Source organism: Cimex lectularius, unplaced genomic scaffold, assembly GCF_000648675.2.
Source record: "Cimex lectularius strain Harlan isolate CLEC.00 unplaced genomic scaffold, Clec_2.1 scaffold145, whole genome shotgun sequence".
In the NCBI taxonomy this organism is placed as follows: domain Eukaryota; kingdom Metazoa; phylum Arthropoda; class Insecta; order Hemiptera; family Cimicidae; genus Cimex; species Cimex lectularius.
In genome coordinates, this window is record NW_019392922.1 from 524,189 (window position 1) to 543,244 (window position 19,056).

Consider the following 19,056-nt stretch of genomic DNA (forward strand, 5'->3'; position numbering starts at 1 on the left):
AGCTTTCATTAATTTCAATTTTATTTAGCTAGAATTGTCTAGCAGTTTAGTAACATCAGAGGAAAGTCGGCTCTTCGTGTCTGGTCGATAAAAATTAAAAGCCCACTGACAATTTGTAAGCGTTTGTTTACGTTTCCTAGGGTGGGCCCGGAAATATGGCCAAGGACGGAAAATATTGATACAATTGGCAAGTGTCGGCCTCTCCCTCCGTCGGTGGGAGGACGGCCTGGTGTTTGGCGAGGGTGGATGCAGTGAACGGTCAATTAAGACATTTCGTCATCGGCCGGGGGATGGAAGCGATGATGGATGAATGGGACAGCTGAGGTTTGGGAATGGAGACAGGTGACATCAATGTTTGCTCAGCCCCTCGTTAGAATTCACCAGAGATAACATCTTCTTTCCGCACTGCCGCACTTACTTACTGTCCCGGCCAGCCTTAGTCAAGTGATCCTCTTGTTTATCTGATTAAACGTTTATGACCACTTTGTATTTCAGAAAGGGAGATTTCAAGCTCCGCTGCGGCCAGAAATAAGCGTCTGCTATTAATCTTTAATCAATAAATTTTTAGATATGAAATATTAAATTCATTGTCACATCTTTATACATTTAAACAAAAACACTTGGGTGACAAGTCATCGACAAACTTAACATTTTCATGTGAGATTTCATCGTAGGGTCTGCGAGGATATGAAAGCATGTTTCTTATTTTTACGTAATAAAATAGTCGTTCGTCATTCTTTCATGGCTTATTGTTTAGTACTAGATCGCTGAAAATGTGAGTAAAAGTGGCAAAAATACCCTGGCTTGTGTATATTGTGACTTTTTGTATTGAGACGAGATGTTTTTTAATTCCGTATTACTGATCATGGCTGTATTGCCGGTAGTAAGCACTCATTTTCAGTCTGGTAAATCCTTTTTCAAGTTCGTCTTTCTTCAAGCTAAATAAACGATAGTGAATGTTTAGTGTCACCAGCTGGTTTAATCAGGTGTATGTTCAAAAGTAAGATTCCTGAATAAAAAGTAGTAATCACAACTTCAGAAGACAAGATTCTGAGAATGTCTGTCGACTCATGATCCCAAATTTCAGATGTAGAAAGAAATTTCAAATTATAATGCTCGATAGAGCAGACTGGTTGAATGGCTCCCACACCTCTATGTCTCGAAGAAAGTGTATAGATAAGCAAGTTTCTTTGGAAATAAATCAAGTTCTAGAATTAAATCTTGGGCAATATTATATTGTTTTTCCAGCGGAGACTTTGTCTATTGATTACTGCAGATGGAAAGGCAAGAACAGAATAGCTTTGCATTCGGACAGCCTGGCAGCACTAAAATAGTAACTGACTGTAACTGCAACTAGGGCACAAAAGGCAGATGGGTAACCGGCCAAGTAAAGTTTGATTAGGACACCTAACGACCCTTTTGGGGCCCAAAAACGAAGGTTCATGAGTAAATGGGTACAATATGTTCTCGGTTCAATGAGATGTATGAGAGTATCGGAAAAATTGATTAAAGGACCATCGTAGAAACTAAGGTCAGAACAACTAAACGTATGATGTGTCAGGACTAGAACAATAATCAACAATCAAGTTCTTTTAATTTATATTCCCTTCATGCAAGAAGAAATATGTCCGATATAATATTTATCCACGGTCTAATTAATAATAATAATATTGACTCCCCAGAATTGTTATCGTATCTCAGTTTTAGGTTTGTGAACTAGTCATTGCCACGTTAACGTTAAACTGCCTTTACAGTTCATTTACATCAGTTATGATCAAGTCAATATAACAATTATGATAGATTTTCCAACGCTCCAGGAGCGCGTTTTCGGGATCAAATCCTGGTTCAGCCCATGGAATTAATAATTATTGGAATTAGTGGATTATTGAAATTATTGTTATTGGATTATTGAATTATTGGAATTAATAATATGTTAAACGCGTTGTAGCACTTCGTCCAGGACACCCAATATTTTATAACTATTGAGAGAGGGGGTTTCTATCTGTTCATTTATTTTATATTGTAAGTGAACTAAAACTTGAACCCGTAATTTCTGAAAAAGAAGTAATTAGCAGGACCAACTGGTTTGGAAAGGTCATCACTTAATCAGCACCTACTCAAGTCAGCTTAAAAAAAAAGATATCCATCATTACTGGATCTCTTAATAGATATTTTTGGTTCACATAATGGTTAGAGGCTATTATTGTTGATGTATTTTGATACTGATAAAGAGCATTATTTCCATTACATCAGTTATATCAAGTAGGTTTTCCACCTCTCCATTTATTTAGAAGAGTGCGGTTTTCGGATTCAAATCCCGGCACAGCCCATGGAATTTTAATTGATAATATGCTAAAGGCACAACCCTTTCGCACCAAACCAATATGACACAACAAGAATAACACCTCACTTTATGCCCCGATTAAAGGTCAAAACGTCGGCAAAAAAAATGAAAAATGTGTTTTTCTAAACTACTCATTCTTGACCGCTCCTCACGACTTATACAAATTATGTCCATTAGTTTATCATCAAAGATCATATTCTCATGTAATATTTCAAGAATTCTCATAATGGGTAGGCGGAGACGATTTATGTAAAATATTTTTGCAATTTGAAAATTTAGTAATAAACTATTGTCGCAATATCTGCTTTAGAGGGCTTGAAAGACGATCAGGGACTTTTAAACTTTTCATAAAGCCGGCATTATTTACCAATGGGTTTCGAGGGTGGAAGGTCCCTCGACCAGATATTGTGATAGAACCATGACGGAGAATCTGTCCGTAACAAATCTGCACGTGTCCCAATACAATACTCATAACTAGTCGTATCCACAGCATGGCGTCACCCTCCTCACATGGTACACCCCAACCCAAACAGAAAAAAAACCAGAATTAATTTCTAATTTGGTATCAACGTACCTATCTTCCTCGGCTCCTAAGCCATTGTCGGTTTGACGTCGGCGTCCGCAGGCTGGTTCTCTTCGTCGAGAGTCTCTTCTCCGAGGCCTTCTTCTTCGCCTTCTTCTGCCATTTCTTCAAGGGGCAGAGGGCCTATTTCTTCCTCTTCGGCCTCCAACTCCGGCATGCCGCGCATTCTCTCTTCTCGTTCCCCGAGAGCTTGGTAGACCTCAGCGCGCGTCTCGATTATCTCCTTAAGTATTTCTAAAATGGAGGGTGAAAAACAATATATTCGTTAATATCGTCCGTCATAAACGGCCGTGCGTGAATTCGGAAACATCTGCCTCCGTCTAAATCAGGAAAATAATATTCTCCCCTTTTATCGTTTACCGTCATTAGTGACGTTATGTCCGAATCGGATAAGTGTATATTATTCTCCCCTCGGTGGTACATTACGTTAACGACTCACAGAAAAATTGTTAAGATGTGGAATAACATTTTTAAAAAGTATTTACCTGAGAGCAAGTCCCTATTCTCGACCATCTTCTGCATTTCAGTCTTAACCTCCTTCATCAACCATGGCATGAATTTCTCGTCCACCTCTGCAACAGAGACAAAATAGGGTTAAATGAATCATATAACACTTAGAAAATATGAATTCTGAGGTATACAAATGTACTCTTTTGGTCTTAAAATCCCCACAAATTGCAACGTGTGTTTAGACTTAATTACATTAAAGATTAACCACATTCAAGAGAAGGCAATGTGGAAATTGACCCAAACTTCTTAAAAATATATCTTGAATTATCTTATTTAGTATAGCGCAGTCTTAAGCAATACTGCGCCAGTGGAGAAATTTGATTATTAACATAGTTTTGCCACTTTTGAATGAAATAATTTGCCATTGTAGCAAAAAAGCCAAAAAGATACGCAGGTTTTACGTGTAAATTCTTAAGTTTGCGCCTGGTTAGCCTAATATTATCGAATTTTAAAAAGAAACCTGATTGGAATGAAGGCCTGGCCAATTCCATCGTGTGTTCCATCCTTCTTACAGCCATTTTTAGGTCAATCGAGTTGAGTAATTCAAGTTGACAAACTCAATAAGTATTATTTCGATAAATAATATGTTTTTTTTAAATATTTTCTTACACCTGATGTTCAAATGATATTGATATACATAAAATGATAATGGTTCGCAATTTTCATTGGTTTTTGTGCAGAAAGTAGACAACCAAGTAAAAAAAAACCCTAGCTCGAACCAGCAAGAATATGGTGAAATTGATTTGAATTCCATAGTTCTACCAAATCCATTTTGAAAAGATTTTAAAGTTAAAGGATTTAGATATCTGAGGATTAATAAAGAAAAATTGTTAGGCAGGTGGCACATAAACCACTGTCTCGAAAGAGACTATTAAGAACATGACTAAGGATATATACAAGTAATACATTAATATAAGGGTATGCGCTATACAAGACAAACACATAATTAGACTCGTATGCTAAACAACTAATCCGTTAAAAGGATAAGACATTTCTTATTTTTTAATAGCTGCGTTATAAACGCTACACTGTACCTCCACTGGAAACATATACAAGAAGAATAGTCCTTGTTTTGTTTGTCTTTTCATGATTTGTCTCGTGGACAAGTAAAGACCACGGACATGTTTTAAAAAAATGGAACGAAAGAATCAGTATTTTTGGATTTCACTAATATATTTCGGGACTTCCTAGTATATTTCCTATCATTCTATCATCATCTATAAATTCGTAGAAAACTCTGCTACAGACAATTGGGTGATACCTTTAACCTACACAAATACACTTTTCTTTTTAGCGGGATAAGAAGACTTAAAAAATGAAAATGATAAAAGGGTTGGTTATCAACCTCTGGAAAAAATCTGAAGCGATTTTCTTACAAATAGTTGTTTTGCGTTTTATATCGCGTGGTGTCTGACTCATTGCATTCCCGTTGAAATCGATTGAGCATTCTGTCTAGAATTGCATTATACACCGACCTTCTAACTACGTGTCATCAGTATTCTATAAACTGCGGTTAATTACACTTAAAACTACGTCCGTAACAAATGAATTAAGATTAGTATTAAATACCTTCTTTAACCTCGTCGTACAAGAATCCCCCTTTGCTGAGGTCTTTGATGACCGATGGAAGAAGATCGGAGATGTAGCCGGTGGTGAGCACAGCAGCTGCCACTCTGTCCTCGGTCGCTCTTTGGTTCCGGATCGCCTCTTCCTGTTCCAGCACTCGCATTTCCTTGTCAAAATAAAACAATCGAGTAAGGAAACTATGATGGACTTTAAAAAAATAAGCCTAAAAATACGTGAGACATTGGACGTCTAGTATTTCAGTAGCAAATTTGAAATTTGTTAACTGAAGAATTGGCAAAATTAAAATTCGGTTCGATTATTAGGAAACCGTACAGTAAAGGCTATTTTCAAAGTTACAATTATTACAAAATAGCTTATATTAAACAGGAAAACTTTGAAGATTTTTTTCAAAGGCCGTAGATAGACAGATGAAATACTTTTGATGGGTTCTTAAAACTCTTAATTTAAAATTTAATGATTTTAATCTACCTACTCAGTAAAATATTGTATTATTTTAATAAATTTTCCGATTTTCTTCTCTGAAAATAACTTTCTTTTTATAAAATCGATGCTTAATTAGCATTTAATGAAGATGGGAATAAGTATGAAATTGCTTTTCGGAAGAATGCCACGGTTACGCCAGGTTTTCCCCATTGTGAAGGGATGATCGATGTGCGTGGATTGCTTGAACAAACATGACATTGCCTTTTCACTTATGGAAAAACATCGTTTAAAAAAATTAAAATCAGCTAATTTTGCAATGTCGGGCGATTTCCTATAGACTAAAAATGTCCAAACTGAATGCTTACATTATATACACTGACGTACATTTGTAAAACAATTTTTTCTACTTTTTAAAATAAGGTTTTTAACAATTCTTTCGAATAATAACCCGCCCCACAAGTGTTTATTGATCATCCAGTGGCGATTTTCGCGATTGCAATCTGAAGAATCGAGGTCGGTTATTGTTTTTTTTTTACGGCGTTTACACTTTTGTTTTTATTTTATTGATCGGTACCATAACACAATTGCAACCAAATTATTATTCTACTTACGATTTCTCTTCGTTTGCGCAGTTCCTCTTCTTCCAGGCGGCTCTCCTCTGCCTTTTCGGCGTCCCTGATCTCCTTGAACCTCCTCTGTTGTTCCCTGATGGCCGCGAGCTCGTCCTCTTCCATGACCTCGACCAGCGCCTGTTCGACCGTCTTGCCTACCAGGACTTCCAGGACGGGCCTGACCTCCGTGTCGAAGTGGAAGAGTTCCCCTGGGTAGATCTGCGTGCCCACGTCCATACCGGACTTGGCCGGGATGAACTTCGGCGTGGGCGGACGGTCTACGAAGTAGTCGGTTTGCGTGTAGACCGTGTCTGTCGCAGGGTGTTCGAATAGCTGGAATGTTGTTGGGTGTTCGAAAATACATGTTCGAATGTATTGATGTTATCGGTTTTTGATGTTACCTCTTCGAGATACTCTTCGGTCTGGATATCTTCGTGTTTCCTGCCTTCGATGGGAGGAGGCGTGCCTAGTCTAAGCTTGAGGTTTTTGGCTCTTGTGTTTTGGGCTTTTCTCCTCGCCATAGCCCTTCTTCTCGCCTCGGCCTGTCTGGCTGCAGGGGTTTCCAGGCCCACCTAATCAAACAAATGACTGTTAAATTAGCATGTGAAGTGACCTACTATCCTAAATATCCGCCTTTCGTTCCTTATCGACAAAATCGAGTTAGGGGTCAAATCACTTCACAATACTTTCTTCACAGGGCGTCGGTGGCTAAGCTAAATGTCCCGGGGCATTCGAACCCGACAAGCATACAAATGGGCTTTTTTCAAAAACACCGACACCCCCATAATTGATATGACCTTTATTGTTTCAAACCCTCGTAAAAAAGACATAAAAAGAAAAATACTTTCTTCACAGTATTACCCATTATAATACAATGTGCTATGACAGGATTCGAACCCAGGACTGCTAGCATGACAAATACAAACTATAATTCCTTGACCTCTGTGTACCCTCTGTTATTGAGTATAATAATCTCATTTATATGCAATAAAAATCCTTAAATATATAACACCATCTAATAAATTCTCAACACTGCAAATTTAATAGTTGTAAAAGAACCCCCATCAATATGCCATATCATTTGCAGTATAATAGTCAAATGCACAGAATGAATTTAAAAAACAACACCCACATAATAAATTAGTTATTTTCTTACCTAGGATATTTTTTGTCTAGTATATATTCAGAAACGAAACAGGGCAGAAAAATCTTAGTCGTTCAAATTATTTTAAGAATTTAAAATATAATACAAAATAAATAAGTTAAAGTCAAAATAATCTCAGTTAAAATTGACAATGAGAAACATTTGTAAGTAAGTTTCATCAAATATTTGTACCTTGAAAAAGACTTTTCCGTTAACTGAGGTAATGAAGAGCATAGTGTAAGAGCTTCGAATAATTATATTGTCGATTCTCTTTATTTCAACAACTTTATAGTTTTATTACATACTTATTCTCTACAAACTTATACTTAGACTATAGTCAATCTTAACATACGGTTTGTTGGTGTGGGGTCACTCACCATCGGCAAAAAACGTCTTTGCTGAACAGAGAAGAACAGTCAAAATTTTAGATAACTTAAAGAATCGGAAAGCTTTAAAAAATTGCCTCTTCGTATATATATATCGTATATATATCGTATATATATATATATATATATATATATATACGTAGCTGTTAGGCCTATACCTATTTTAATATCTCTTTTCTTAATGAGACTAAATATTTGAACGATTTCAGCTATGTTCACATTACATTAATGTAAGAAATGTGAACATAGCTGAACTCGTTCAACTATTTAGTCTCATTAAGAAAAGAGATATCAAAATAGGTATAGATCTAACAGCTACGTATGGATGAATAGAGGTTTAATTCTTAGTAGATTGTTATTTTTTTTATATATTGTAACGGCAACTTAGAAAAATTTAAAACGATTAAGTGTTTATGTAAATTGGAGCTATAATGGTCGGTTGGTTAGCGATGGTTCGTGAGGATGGGTTACAAAACGGGAATTTTTTTTAGTGAGACCCCATAATTTTCACTATGTTCTTATTATTGACAAATGGTTCCAGCCTTATAAAATATACACTACTAAATATGTTAAAATGGACTCCAATATATTACAAGAATACTGCAATAAAACATTTACGAACTATTTAAAGTAGAAAATATAATGTACAATTCAGCAAATAATAGACAACTTATTTCCTCATATACTTATAATTTTGTAGTTTATTCATTTCCAGAAAGGTTTAATTATTTATCAGATTAATTATACTAGCCTAATATAAATATATTTTTAGTAAGGAACGTTTGACTTACACATCTTGAGCATGTTCGTCGCAGTATCCCCAGTTTTAAGGAGCTATTGAGACATTTTATCGTGTTGAAATCTTACTTTGTCCTTCGTATTTATCCATCGGCAGAGGAGGATTTCGGTTCGTTCCTTACTCTAAAGGGCACTGATTCGAATACTAAAAATAAATGCCTCGGAGGAGGGGAATAAAATAAAAGCTAAACAACACACGCAACCTGTGACAGCGTCTTCTGCGACCCCAAGGCTTTTTGTTTGCTACAACACAATCTCAACTACTTGTTATAAAATAAAACACTTGCGTAAAGCATCGAGAGAAATTTCTATATGAAATTAATTCTAGTATCGCGTGCATTGCGACATCGCGGTTTTCATCCCTTAACGTTTTCAAGGTTGCCAACTCATTTGGGGGAAAATTTCCATTTCGTGGAAACCGCACGTGTGAGCCCTAGTCACACCGAGTGACTTTCTCGAGATAACGAATTGCAAACGAATGTGGCTAATAAATATTTAATGGCTAATTTGGAGAAATTAGGTTGACATTGGGCATTTCGACCTTTTTCCAACCACGAATATTCATTTACTTACCGGCAGAATAGGAAAAAACATATAGCTGAAGTGTTTATGAATTTTCCACATTATATAAATAATATATAAAGTATTAACCACATAGATACAAATTCCACGATTTACACCCTATAAGTGCTATAAAAATGGCATTTTTGAAGAAAAAAAGTTAAATAGTAGATGTCGGGGTGTTCCAAAATAGGGCTCAGAATGTCTTCACCTTCATTATGACAGTGATTTTCTTTTAAATATTTACAATCTGTTTTAATTTAGAAAATTAAGTCACGTTAAGGGTATTTGACCTTTATCCATCTTTACAAATGCTCATTTATTTTTAGTTACGTACGATGGTGAGGGCAAGCACGTATTCTTAATAGATATATTCATAAACCGTTTTGGATTAATAGGTAAAATAGCAAATATTTCATTAGAGTCAGATAACATGAACGAATAGATATATAGAGATATATAAGCAATACGATTCTTCTCTTTTGTCTTATCCATCGATCATGTTATATTTATTCAATGACGGGAAAAGAAATGAACTAACTATATACTGGGACTTTGAACAGTTAATTATGAGCACTACGTATTGTCAAAGATTCAGTACAAATTCATTAGATTTCGTAGTCCGATTGACGAAATAACATCTTTCAATTAATTAATCTTTATGTAAGGTATTGGTTGAAATGAAAAGTTAGTGTCACGATCGGGATTCGAACACGAGCTTCGGCTAAATACGCCGCTGCTCTACCACTTGAGCTATCGTGACTTCGATCCATTCAGATACTAACTTCCCATCTCAACCAAACCTTTCGAATTTTCCGTCCTTTTGCCATTTTTTTTAAAATCTCAACCAAACCAAATAACATCTTTCAATTAATTAATCTTTATGTAAGGTATTGGTTGAGATTAAAAAAAATGGCATAAGGACGGAAAATCCGAAAGGTTGGGTTGAGATGGGAAGTTAGTGTCCGAATGGATTGAAGTCACGATAGCTCAAGTGGTAAAGCAGCGGTGTATTTAGCTGAATGTCGTGGGTTCGAATCCCGCTCGTGACACTGACTTTTTTATCTCAACCGTACATACAGATTATTTTTACAATTATACAAATTTAATATTCAAAAATTCGGATTTACACAAATATTTACATACTAGGTAGAATTACTTATCAATGGGACTTAAATTAAAGTGGTAAAATCTAAAAAAACACATTAAAATCTTGGTGCTAAGTTGTAAGAATTTGCAATCAAAGAAATAAAACTTAAAGCAATTGTTCGTGGTTTCTACTAGGACTTCCAGGACCTCTGAGTCCGAGTGGAAGAGCGTCTATTGAATGATACGCGTGCAGGTGAGGATCATATTTTTATATAGAAAAAACCGCATAGTCCTTATCGCAGATTCAACACGATTTTGATCTTTACGAGGAGGGAGGAAAGCTGTATTCCAACTAGGCATAGTAAACATTGAGATATCTTATGTCTGAGTGAGTTATCTCTTCTGGTCATCGATTGGTTACTAATTGCTTAATAGAGGCTAGGTTAAAAGATGAACGTTAGGTTCTATGGTTCAATTACTAATTATTTAAAAATGTAAATAGCAGTTCTGGGTTTATGGTGATAGAGATCAGAAGGGAGGGAGCGAGCTTGACTAGAGGCCATATAAAGGACTTCTGGTTCAATTGGAAGAGCATGTTCATTCCAAACCTGCCTCTACATTTGATCTGAAGGTGATGAGATCATACATGTAGGAAGTTATCAGTTACAAAAAAGAATCAAGAAAATGCATGCGGTAGGAAGGGTATAAGTTGGTGGACATATCATCCATGTGATCACGTTGGACAGCCAAGGATAAAACGAACAAAAGAATTATCTTGACCCCAGTGACCCCACAACCCACCAAAGGGGAGTAAGGGAGCTAAGGAGCTTATGCGTACTTTAGTGGACAAGGTAGCTGGCACGACCCCCATGGGATTCAGGGAAAGGTCGAATCAAGGACGATCCGAATATTTCTGACGGTCGGACGGAAGGAAATAGCCTGATTCGGTAGATGGTTGTAGGCTGATGATTATCTCGATGACCAGTATTGTTTACAATAACATTTAATATATTGTTAGTTCAAATATTGATTTTTTTACACAATTGTACCTTTTTTAGTTCATGTTTTGTGACAATATAATTAAAAATGAAAACAAAATATTCGGTGACACTATGGTATTTTAGGTCTGACAAACTTCGAACTATTTTCTTAACGTTTACCAGACAAAAGGCATTCCGAGTTATTTCAGAGGTCACGGTCGAATCTCACCTGTCATACCGTGGTACAACAAGACGTTTGTCGGAAAACGAGAAGTTCCCAGCTTTATTAAATCGGAGTAGAATTGACAGCTGTCGGATCGTTATTGATCCCCGTGTCGGCACAATCTCGCCGATTTTTATTCGCGTTCGGTCTTCACTAATTCTAATTGTCAACGAACAGAATGAGATATACCAATCAATGCTGCTTATGTAAATATTTGAACATACTTCGAGTTTTCTTAGCAAAAAAATCATACCAAAGCAAAAGAAAAATGTGTGGTGTTTAGTGATCGTTAGGAAATGATAATTCGGAGATCGTGAGATGCGGTCTGGTGTGACGTAATTAGTAATTAGTAAAACATTTTCTTTATCGTGCCAACGTTTCGATCTTTATTGCGATCATCTTCAGGGCCTGGGATTTATAAACGTTGTTTGCATTTTATGTATTTATGATTTTTTACATGTATTTGTAAAATTTAAACAATGTTTATAAATCCCAGGCCCTGAAGATGATCACAATAAAGATCGAAACGTTGGCACGATAAAGAAAATGTTTTTCTAAAACCTTTGCACACCAGACCGTCTCTCACGATCTCCGAATAAGCAAAAGAAAAAGATTTTTCCATTAGTGAAATTAACTGTTTTCCAATAAAACAAATCTAAGTAAACAAGATAATATTAATGTTTGTAAAAAATTACGTCATAGCATGATAACAATCGTTGAAAAGGATTCCCTGGCTAAACCTTTCTTTTCAACCATGTATAATATTTATTACGCAATCGGAAATTAATTAAGCTTACTAATAATTTTGTATATTATACGTAATAAAAAAATAGAAAATTTATTATAAAACGGTTAACAAAAATAATTGCGGTCTGGCACAAAATTACGGCGCACATGGTCTACACTACCGCAAGACCAATCAGTTTTCACGGATTTAGTCTAACTGCTGCTGGTTAAAATACTGAAATTTCTTGGTTACTCTAATGCTAAATCTACTCCCAAATATTATGAATTAGAAATAATTTAATTATAATAATAACAATAAATCGTCAAAATCATTTGACCTCTTTACGTGGCACGGATCGCTCAGGAGTTAAAGCGCAGAGGGAAACATCGATGACCACTTGATGTTTCAAAATATAAATGCAAATAATGCATACTTACACATTTGACCTCTCGTTTCTTTACAACTACAATTTTTTTTCCTTCTGTGAAAGGATTTATGTCTAACATCATAGTTCATATAGTTCACGCTAATTGGTTTACAAAACTTTTAGGCAATAAACACAACCAAAAAATTATAAAATCTGTGTACTAATCGGTAAATCTGATTCATCCAAGACTCACCAGGGGACCCTGGAGTCTACACCCACAGATTTCTAGCGATCCAAGGTTCAGAACCCTAGCCAAGGTTAAATGATTGATATTGTTAACCAAATTTTCCTGAATTTGTTTCATCTAGCAAACTATTCATTTTAATTAATATTGCTCCGATCAAAAAGCAGACAAAGCATGCTAACCTTGGCAATTATTAATAATAGTTTCACAGTCCTAGTGAAGGGTGTAAATTAGTAGAAAGCTTGACGAAGGAACGTTGTGTATTTATTTCTTTTTTATATTGGTCTTATCTTTGATTTTTTTCATAGAGGATTAAAATATTAAAGACCGATACTAATTAAATTTAGGAAAGAAGTTACTGTCAGCGACTTGATAGTATATATTAACAAAATCAGCGAAATGGACGAAATAAAGACACAAAAAATTGAAACGATATGCAAATATCCAACCAAAAATACCTGTTTCAAAAGGCTTCAGCAAGATTGGCGGACAAAGAAAATTGTCTATGCACATTTGCAGACTTTGCTACAATGACAACAGTTTACAATATTATCTGTACAAGATCGGAATTAAAGATAGTCCGGTGAATGTAATAGCAGAAGAAAAAAAGAGTTACTGTATTTTTCTATTGTGAAAAGTTTCCAAGTTACTTGCTCAAAAAAAAAATAAATAAATAAAATAACATAACATCTCCCGAGTCAGTCTGTGTCTGTTTAGTGTTATTGTGGCAAATAAATTGGTCGTTTAATTAGGGGATGAGGCGGTTGGTGGCGCTTTGAGACCCGGTTTTGCATAGCACTTTAAATGATATAAATGTTTTTTATCCACAAGAAGTGGAATGTTTTCACATAAATTTTTCTTTTATTTGTGGAAATATTGCGCCATGCATTTTTTTAAAATATTCTGTTGTTCAAAATAATTAAATTTATTGGGTAAATGAAGTCTAAGAGAGATTGTTTTTAATCTTAAACATTTACTTTGCATGCAAACACAAAAATGAAACTTAAGATCAATTTTGCATAAATAATACAATCTTTTTAGTTTAAATAATAAGTTTATAAGAGATTTGTATTATAATCTGTAGGGCAGATAAATTTTAAAATTTTGTCGGCCTCTGTTCTTCACGGCGAAGGAGGTTGAGATAACACAGATTTGTCAACAAATTGGCACACCTCTTTAAATAATGGAATGCAAATTTTTATTAGGTCGGTTCACTTGACATGCAACGGACTGGAAACCCGTCCTTGAACTTGTTAGGAAAAGAATTTGAATTATTAATTTGTAACGTCACTTCTCGCGGTGATAAATATTTAAAACGTACGGATACACATTGATTTATTGTCACCTAGTGTCTTTGAGACTGTACTAGAAAAGCCTTTGAGTAAAATGCTAAACTTGTTTGGTGTTTAAAAGCCAAAGCAAGTTATAAGGAAAACATTATGAAATCTAACAAGAAAAAAAAACAGTCGTAGGGTCATTTTATGTAATTATTTGATATATTGACCACAGATTGACCTATTCAACTCACATGGTTTAATAATTAATAAATAAAATTCGAGTTTTTCATTAATTATTGGAATTACTAACAACACAGCAGTTAGTCGTTTATACAAAACGTCCAAGATTATCTATCTCATTGATCCAAATTAATTTTTTAATCAAGTGCGGTTGGTTTTAGTTTCTGTCATATGTTTATCGAAATAGCATCTAATTCGTGTTTATTCTATTCTTTTTTGATACGATAGAACAGCACACATTATCGGATAGGAAGTTTCAGATAAAAAAAGTGAAATTCCTTCCATTTTTTAGAAAGTTAAAAAAAGAGATGAATTATAGTAAGCTTTTCAAACAGATAATTTTATTTCTAATTGTGGCACTCAGGTTTTCTTTTTCTTTGTTTCACATCTACTATCTCTTCTGAAATTCTCGGTTAAATTGGGAATCGGTATCATGCGACTTAAAGCTAGCGTTCCGCAAGAAGGTTTCCTAGGACCAGTCATTTATAAAATTTAGACTGCTGACATACTCACACATTTTAACACACCATCATGGATATTTGGACAACAGAAGCAACCCAAGAATACCTTGATTTCATTACCGACTGGTGCACTAGGTGGAGCAAACAACCCATTTCGTTTACGCTCAGACATCAGACCTGATCACCAATGGTCGTAAAAAACAACAATATCGACATACCTTATACCCTTCACAATGAACGAAGCTAAAGTTAAAAGCAATTACGCTTAAAGGTGAAGCCATAACCTTCGCTAAAGAAACTACATACCTAGGCGTAACCGTAAACAAAGGCTCAAGTGGACAAGTCATATAGGCAACATACTACAACAAGCCCCAGGCACAACTGTGGTGTAAACCCAAGATGTCGTATTGGTTAATCACCACAACGGTCAGGCCTCTGATCATGGAACAGTGGTTGGTTGACTGTTGAATGAGGTTTCCAGGACATTAAGGTATAGAAGGAAACGAACAGGCTGACCAACTAGCCAAAACAATGGCAACTCTCTCACCCATAAGCCCAAAATCAAAACTAGGCAAACCGGAAAGTAGTAAAGTTGTAGGTAAAAAATGGCTTGAGAAAGAAAACTTGAACATCAAATCATAAATCTCAAAACTGATAGCCGCTGTCCTTTTAACTACCATCTAAAGATGAGCAAAATAGCGACTCTTTTTTGGGAAAAAGGACACTTTCTGTACTATCTTAATCTTAGAAGTTTCTAATAATTAAAAAAATTCCTTACCGTAGGAAGGGGATGGTGCATGAAAGCCGGTCCGCGTACGACCCTCCTGTCGTACATGACATTTCCGTAAGGTATGACATCGGGCGAAGGTTTATCTCTGAAAACCAAAAAAAAATATAAACAATTTAATCATTGCTACATTCAATAACAGAATTTTTAATAAGCCCTGAACAAAAGATAATAATTTAATTAAGAATAATTTGCGCTTATTTAAGCACAACAGCCAAAACCCAGTGAGCTTTAATCTTATAGTTTGAAATGTATAAACGCTATGAAACCAATTTCACATAAGCAAATTTTATCCTATGTTTACTTTTCGATGTCGAATGTACCGTTTTAGCCTATTTTAGTACAGGCTTGGAGGAGGCCATCGTCAATTAAGGTGACGTGGCGGGTTCTTGATGGGAATGAAGAGCAAGGCCTGGTATAGAGTGGCAGTAGAGTTAAGGTGTATCAAGAGGTCGGTGTGAAAGTTTTTGAATCGGGAACGGATCAGTTCGTTGATAGAATGAATGTTAAGGTCGTTGTGGAAAGTGGGGTTAGTTTCGTAGTAATGATTTGTCTGAGGACTTTTGATTGGTAGGATTGAATGCGCTAGCCGTTGGCTGGCTTGGCATAACCCCAATATGTCCAAAGTAAAGTCTTGTATAAGGTTGATTTAGCGTTGATGGTCACTTCTTAGTTGTCCAAGTCTTATGTTAAATTGTTGTCTATTAGGTCTTGTGTGGTGATACACATTAATCTACTGTCTAGGAATAACCCTCAGTATCCTAAATTAATGTGTCAAATGCAATTGAGAACCTGACTATGGATGTTAGGGGCTTTTCAGTTTAGTAACCTCCTGAAATATTGATATCTGATCGTATGGTACCTTGTAATCTGTTTATTATATAATTCGTGATTTCAAACGCAGCAATGCTTATGATAAAGTTCTAATAATTTTAGCAGCACAATACAAGCCCGCTTGAAGCACGTTTTTTACGTATTTCATAAAAAAAAGTGAAGTGTTGGAAATTATACAGTCAGGAATAATCCGAACGAGCTAAGTTTCCGCTTGAAAATTACTCGTGAGTTGAACGACAAAAGTTTCCCTGGAGAGCTAATCATCTGCAATCTCACAATAGATTTCGTTTAGCTTTAGCTTGACACCAAAAGGTGAATTGTGAAAACGCGCTTTTAAGACGTCAAACTATCTGCTAGTACATCGAGGTCGTACTTTTGATTCCCAAATACATTCGCATTTGGATTTTCTAACCCATCGTCGCTACGTTAAAACGTTGACATGGCATTTTAACAAATGGAATGTTCCTGGTTCGAATTACATTGACCCTGAATTCTTGCCGACCCCTTTCGAAAATGGGTTTCTTTTTTGTAGGAACATGAGGCGCCCTAGTACAAGATGCAGTGCCCAGGGGATTCCCGATTGTTCATAATCCATATCGACAAAAAGAGCCAAAAGATGGACTGGGCCAAATAAAAAACCTAGGATAATATATAATTGTTAAGTAGTTTAAATTTGTTAATAAAAAACATAATAAATATAAAATAGGACAATATGATTCAATGTACGAGCTGTATCGCTTGGTCAACTTATGACGTCTTGCTTTACGCAATCCTATTTTTAACAGATGTGTGCACGCGGATATGCGTTCTAGTGTGTGTATGTAATAATGTAATTAGTGTATAAGTTAAGATAGCTGATCGATATGATCGAACTGTGACAGTTTTTCTACACGTCTGATACGTATGTTGAACTCAAATGTCTGGATATCAATAGACCAAAACAGCTAAAACGGACAGACGGAAATGATCGTAAACGACTGAAATAGAATGAATAAACTGATGACAGGCAGTATTAATGGATGGCAGGAGATTAATTTTTCTCGACAATAGAGTCATCGCAAAGATATTAAAATGGCATTAATGATTTTTCAAATTAATTTGCAAAAGTGTCCACACACTATGACAGTTATCTGAGGCAGTTGGGCCACTTTGTATAATTGTTGTTTGAACAAATATTCGTGTAAATGGGTGTTGTGAGGGAAGTCGATAGAGAGCTTTTACAGTTCAAGGTTGAATCGTGCTGCGTCGCTTCGCAAATTTATGGCTTCTTGCTTACTCGTTCTCGCCAACTTTGGCCGTCTCGGATTTAGCCTGGCGTGCCAAAACGGGCTTTATCTCTCCGCGTTGGACGGGTTTAAAGGGATGGAAGGCTACAACTGGGCAAAGATAGCCTCGGGTTTGTGTATTCTTGGCCATCTCGTTTCGCTAGTTTGTGAACGCTAGGAATCAATGTTTATTTGCTAATAATAAGTTCAAAGAGGGTCAAATGAAAAATGATTTTTGATGTTATTTAATTTATTATTTTTCTAGTCAATCAAATATATATATTATGATCGCGTACATATTATTTTAGGCGAGAAAAACGCTATATTATTTGAACTAATTTTTGACCCAAAAACATCAATTTCATCAATCAAACACACACATAGTCACAATTTTTTTCACTCTAACGCTCACTCCCTCTCTCCCTCTCTCTGTCTTTCTTCTTTCTCTATCGCTCCCCCTCCCTCCATCCCCCTTTCTCACTCATTCACTCTCACTCCTCTCTCTCTCTCTCCTCTATGTATCTATCTCTATCTACCTATCTATTTATCTGATAATAATTTCTAATTTATATAAATTTCTTTCCCTTTTATAATCAGTTTAAATTGTTTTTAAAACGTATAATTGGAGAAGAGAAATTTTTGAAAATAATATTCTATTAAAATAATAATTAAAAAATTACGTAAAATGCCAATACTCAAATAAATTGAATGTATACTCCTACCACTAAGTAAAAAATCTGTTTTTTTGTGTGTTTATTTTGGTAATTTATAAAACTATTTTTGAGCTCACAACTCCTGCTCTCAAGCACAACTTAAAATTACTGAGAGAGGTTGTTCATATAAAATTATTTTGTTCTACATAAACATTTAATTTTTTCCTCAGAATAATGTATTCAATATTCAATGAACAGCAAATAAATTTATCTTCGTCTTTGTCTATCTCATCGGATGTGATTGTGGTCAAAGTTGACCAAATCATTGTGTCTATAAGTAAAACATTAATTCTCTCTCTCTTTCTCTCCCTCCTTCCCTCTCACTCTCCCTCCCCCCCCCTCTCTCTCTCTCTCTCTCTCTCTCTCTCTCTCTCTCTATCAAGTTGACCAAATCATATTAATCTCTCACTCACTCACGCTCACTTTCTCTTCCTCTCTGGGTTTGAGTCTGTTTCTCTCTCTCTATCACTCTGTCTTCTTTGTGTCTGTTTGTATTTCTGTCTATATCTGTCTCTGTTCCGTCCTTACTCATGGTTAGATGGCTAAGGAGGAGTCATCTCACTTCAGAGAGTACATGAAATATATGTGAAAAACCATGGTGCGGGGATGGTCTTTGCCGACGTAAAGTCGCAGGGACATCGTACCATTACAGAAGGTTATGGAATGTTAAAACATAGATTAGTATTGTTTTAGAAATCTTTTCTGCTTTTTTTAATAGGTTTTCAAAAGAAAAATATTCATGGATAGCTGTTCGTCTGATTTAGCCTGAGCTAGCCACCATCAGTTAATAAAAATTGAGATGTTCAGAAGCAATTTCTTTTACTGCAGATAAACAATGTATTAGGATTATCCAGAAGGAAAAGAGAAAATGTGTTTTCAGCATGTTTGGACTAATGAATTTA

At 35.6% G+C, this 19,056-nt stretch overlaps 1 protein-coding gene across 3 annotated transcripts in view; it reads right to left on the reverse strand.

Moving 5' to 3' along the window:
* The window catches only part of LOC106669178 (radial spoke head protein 3 homolog B), a 35,172-nt gene that overhangs the window by 5,724 nt on the left and 10,392 nt on the right, over positions 1 to 19,056 (reverse strand). For all 3 annotated transcript variants that reach the window (XR_001340897.2, XM_014398486.2, XM_014398485.2), the window contains exons 2-7: positions 15,334 to 15,430; positions 6,460 to 6,630; positions 6,059 to 6,391; positions 5,007 to 5,169; positions 3,413 to 3,499; positions 2,919 to 3,161 (exon numbers count right to left, since the gene is read on the reverse strand). Coding sequence is in view for 2 of the 3 variants with exons in the window: in XM_014398486.2 (XP_014253972.1) it covers positions 2,935 to 3,161; positions 3,413 to 3,499; positions 5,007 to 5,169; positions 6,059 to 6,391; positions 6,460 to 6,630; positions 15,334 to 15,430 (1,078 nt within the window). In the remaining variant the exon portion in view is untranslated. The remainder of the gene's footprint in view (positions 1 to 2,918; positions 3,162 to 3,412; positions 3,500 to 5,006; positions 5,170 to 6,058; positions 6,392 to 6,459; positions 6,631 to 15,333; positions 15,431 to 19,056) is intronic.